Source organism: Amborella trichopoda, chromosome 12 (assembly GCF_054954075.1).
Source record: "Amborella trichopoda isolate Santa Cruz 75 chromosome 12, AtrichopodaSantaCruz75HAP2 v2.0, whole genome shotgun sequence".
NCBI classification, from domain to species: Eukaryota; Viridiplantae; Streptophyta; class Magnoliopsida; order Amborellales; family Amborellaceae; genus Amborella; species Amborella trichopoda.
This window is the reverse complement of record NC_142347.1, coordinates 42,347,770-42,351,818: the sequence shown is the minus strand read 5'-3', so window position 1 is coordinate 42,351,818 and position 4,049 is coordinate 42,347,770. Positions and strand designations below refer to the sequence as shown.

The 4,049-nt window shown below is 32.4% G+C and overlaps 1 protein-coding gene across 1 annotated transcript; it reads right to left on the bottom strand.

Moving 5' to 3' along the window:
- Positions 1 to 864: 864 nt before the first annotated feature.
- On the bottom strand, positions 865 to 3,469 carry LOC148779601 (transcription factor DIVARICATA-like). The gene is made up of 2 exons (XM_088854668.1): positions 3,050 to 3,469; positions 865 to 1,427 (listed from the first exon to the last, which is right to left on the bottom strand). The coding sequence occupies exons 1-2, from the start codon at positions 3,379 to 3,381 to the stop codon at positions 980 to 982; spliced, it is 780 nt and encodes a 259-aa protein (XP_088710794.1). The 5' UTR covers positions 3,382 to 3,469; the 3' UTR covers positions 865 to 979.
- Between the last annotated feature and the right edge of the window lie 580 nt (positions 3,470 to 4,049).

The window sequence follows — 4,049 nt, the reverse complement described above, 5'->3', positions numbered from 1 at the left end:
AGGGTGAAAGGGCACTATGTCTTAATTTTTGTCTTTAAGTTCTAAAGAATTTATTTGCGTTTATCCTGAAAAAAAATTAAAGACCCAATCATGATTGGATTTAGGGTTGAGATTAACTAGACTCCATTGATCCGGGATTTTAGGATGCAATTTTTTCTTCTTGATTTAGATAAGATTTGGACAAAAGCTTTATCGTGAAAGAAAATTAAAGAACCAATCAATCTAGGATTTAGGGTTACCCAATCGATCAGAGGCTTTAGGATGCAATCTTTTCTTCTTGATTTGGATAGGATTTGCTCAATTTTTATTTGGTTTTTCATAAGTTTATAGTAATACTATAAAACAGTTTTTTAGTCCATTTTTCATTACCTTTTGAAACATATTTGGACTTTTTCAGGAAACTTTTAATTTTATTTTATTTTTAAATATTATTTTATTTTGATATATTTTAATAATTTTTTTTAGGAATTTTTGGGTATATACAAGACTTGGTTGAGTTTTCAACCGAGAAAAGGGGTTGGGTTCCCTCAGCGAGGCGATGTTCGAGCACTTATACTCGCTAGCAACCTTTAAATGCAATTCATGATGCCTTACGTCTGATGGAATTTGCGTGGGGTGAGCTTGCACACATTGAAATACTTGAACTAATATCGATAATATCATGACACAGGGAAATAAAACTTATATCAAATGCTGCACATTATGAAGATTAGAAGCAACTATGCAGATTGTTTTTCTTGGATAAATAACGTCCTACAAACTTAAATGTCCTTTATACAACATAACATACTTGATATACATTTGTAAATCCTCTGGAGCTCAACTCTTAATATAAATAAAAATTGAGGCTTTGAGCCTGATCAATTGACAGTTGAGATTGTCATTATTATTGGATTCCTACTGCTAAACAATTCAAAAAAAGAAAACAAAAAATTATGAGTTAATCCTACCAAAAATGCCCGTAAGCCATTCTTGTAACTTAGTATCTAAATTGGCCCTCCCATGTTATGGCCATGATGCCTTCTTTGACATGTGGGTATAGTTCTAGCTCTGGACGAAATTGGGTTAAAGGCATATAGTTCAATGGTGCCTCTTGCATTGGGAGTTGACATCCCATAGGGGAGTGGTTGGACCCATAGCTTTGTGTAGGCCTCACTTGTTGTCCTGAGATCTCATGCACCTTATCAGAGGTTGACTCTGACTCAGTTAAGCTCAATACTTCAGCAGCTTGTGTATCAAGATCATCCACACTCATGTCGTAGATGCTTACACGTTTCTTCTCATTCTTCTCTACCAATGCCTTTTGTCGTATAAAATATTTTTGAGCATGGCTCGCTATCTGAACTGAGGTTCGGGTCTTGACAACGAACCTGGAGATGCTATTCCAATTCCCCTTGCCATATTTTTGCAGGCCAATTAGAAATAGCCTGTCAGAAAAACAAGTTACAAAAGTGAATACAGGAGGGGAAAAAACTAAAGGGATTGTGTGCTATAAATTCATTTATTTTTTGTACAAAGAGGTCACAATCATTTTTGGCCATTGGATGTGAAATCCAATAAATGAAAGTGTATCAAAACATTGGAGAAATTTTGTTTTGAATTTTGTCTCTCTCTCTCTCTCTCTCTCTCTCTCTCTCTCTCTCTCTCTCTCTCTCTCTCTCTCTCTCTCTCTCTCTCTATATATATATATATATATATATATATATATATATATATATATATATATATATATATATATATATATATATATATATATATATATATATATATATATATATATATATATATATATATATATATATATACATAAAATGACACATCATCAACTACCCAATTTTAAATCTAACTATCAATGATAATTGTATCCTCCATGTATCAAAAGTAAGTGAATGCGGTTTATATAAGGCTAAGACTCTAAACAATCAAAGTAAGATACATCTTCGAATAGTGTCAAAAAAGATGTCATTTCATTTGCAAAAATAATTATTGTAGTTTTTTCTAGTTTCAATGGTGGCATGAGTGCCTCTTGAAATTGCTTTTAACTATTTTTAAAAATTACTTTTTTTTTTTTTTTTTTACGTGACTTGGCCTAGTCAACTCAGACTCAACCGAATTACGCGACTCAGCCAAAGGCTGAGTAACTTGGCCGAGATGAGTTTTTTAACAAGAGTTATTAGGACCGGACAAATGACTGAACTGACGATGACATTGGTCTAATTGGATTGATTAAAGAAGACCAGTTCACCAATCAAACCGGTATATACTAAATTAAAAAATTGACAAAAATACCTAGAAAAATAGATTAGAAAGAGGAAAAAACAAAAAAAACTAGAAACCTTCAAGTAAACAAGTAAAATGTGCGTCTATGATTCACAATATCTTTTTATAGATTTAAATTTTCAGAACTCTTTCATGGTGGGTTTTTACTATTTTGAAAAGTCAGCAGAATAAAGTACATAAAAGCTTATAAGCAAAATACCCCTCATCCAATTATCCCTAAAACAAAATATTCCTAGTGAAGTAATAATATAACATCAAATTTTATTCAATCCTTAGCCAAAAAAAATAAAAAAAGTCAAAAACACAAAAGGGTTGCTTGGAGGAAATGGCAATGGGTGACCGTTAAAGAAAATGCATATAAAGCCCATCAAAACAAGCCGTGTACAAACCTAAGAAAAAGATAAATGAAAGAAAGTACCAAAAAATAAATTTAATTGGAATAACTGAAGGAAGTTGCCTAGTGCAGGGTTTTGAATCCAAAGGTTTACGGGTTTAAGGCCACAGAATTCTTTACGGGAATGAAGTAGGAGAGGGAACGAAGTCCATAGAATTCAAGATTCTGGTCGGGTATTTTTTTCTTGAAGAGTCTAGCAAATTATATTTTGAATATTTGGGTCAAAAGGATTCCTGTGTTATGAGGGTTTGGAACCTTAAAAAATCAAGACAAAACAGTTTTTAGGATACACAATTTAGCGAGATAAACCTATTGAAAGAAAGAGAGAGAAAAACGAATAACAAAGACAGCGAAAGGAGAATGACAAAAACTTACCTGTGCTCGGCTTTAGTCCAAAAAGATCTTTCCTTCTTCTTTGTTTTACACCTGGCCGGAACTGGTTTCAACCCAAATGATGTTACACCTAAATCATTGGAAATGTTTTCAAGCAAACTTTCTATCGAATAGGATGAATCGGGAAGCTCCACTTTGCCGGAATCTATTTCTTTTAAATCTTTTAGAAGAGCCTGCATATAAACATCTATCTCACTTTTTCCACACACTATTTCGGCTATTTTCAGCCATGTATCCGGTAAATCATCGGGAAAGGCTGCTCCGACCTCCTCGATCGGCTTACTCGGTTGAAAGGACCCTCCATTGAACACCATCTTTTCTCCCAAAAGCTTTTCTTCCACAAGTTTTGAAGACTGTGAATCGAGAAATAGAGGGAAAAATATGAGGAAACAAAGAGTTGAAATGAGAAAGGCAAGGTGGCAAAACTCTTGATTGATTGAAAGTGGGCTCCACAGCCACTACAATCTACCAAGAGTCTACCACCCACCGGTAGGAAGGCAGTTTTTATAAGACTAAATACCCCTATATATAAATTTTGAAATTTGACATATTTTTTAATTCTAAAAATTAAAAAATTTAGATAGTTTCATTCTCTACAAATTTTGAGATGGTTTCTATGTCTGAAATATTCTACGTAGGACTTAAAATTTGATTTAGATCTCTCTCTAAATTTTTTTAATAATTTCTCTCGCTAAAGATTCTTTTCTCTATAACAAATTCAATTTTTAGATTGTTTCCCTAACTGAAATTTTTTAGAAATCTCTATCTAAATTTTGAAATTTGAGATAGTTTTTTTCTTTGAAAATTTTGAGATAGCTTCTCTCTTTAAAAACTATGAGATTCTCCATCTAAAACTTGAAATTTCATACAATTTCTCTCTTGAAAATCATCTATATTTAACATGCACCAACAAAAAGATGAATTAAATGAGAAGCCATGAGTTATTGTCAACTTTTTTACAAAAAAAAAAAAACAAAAAAAC

Bases quoted from the DNA above. Each gene is read 5' to 3' on its own strand.
- LOC148779601 (XM_088854668.1), bottom strand. From the start codon at position 3,381: ATGGTGTTCAATGGAGGGTCCTTTCAACCGAGTAAGCCGATCGAGGAG. The intron at 1,428-3,049 runs GTAAGTTTTTGT...TTTTTCTGACAG, and splicing joins TGGACTAAAGCCGAGCACAG to GCTATTTCTAATTGGCCTGC.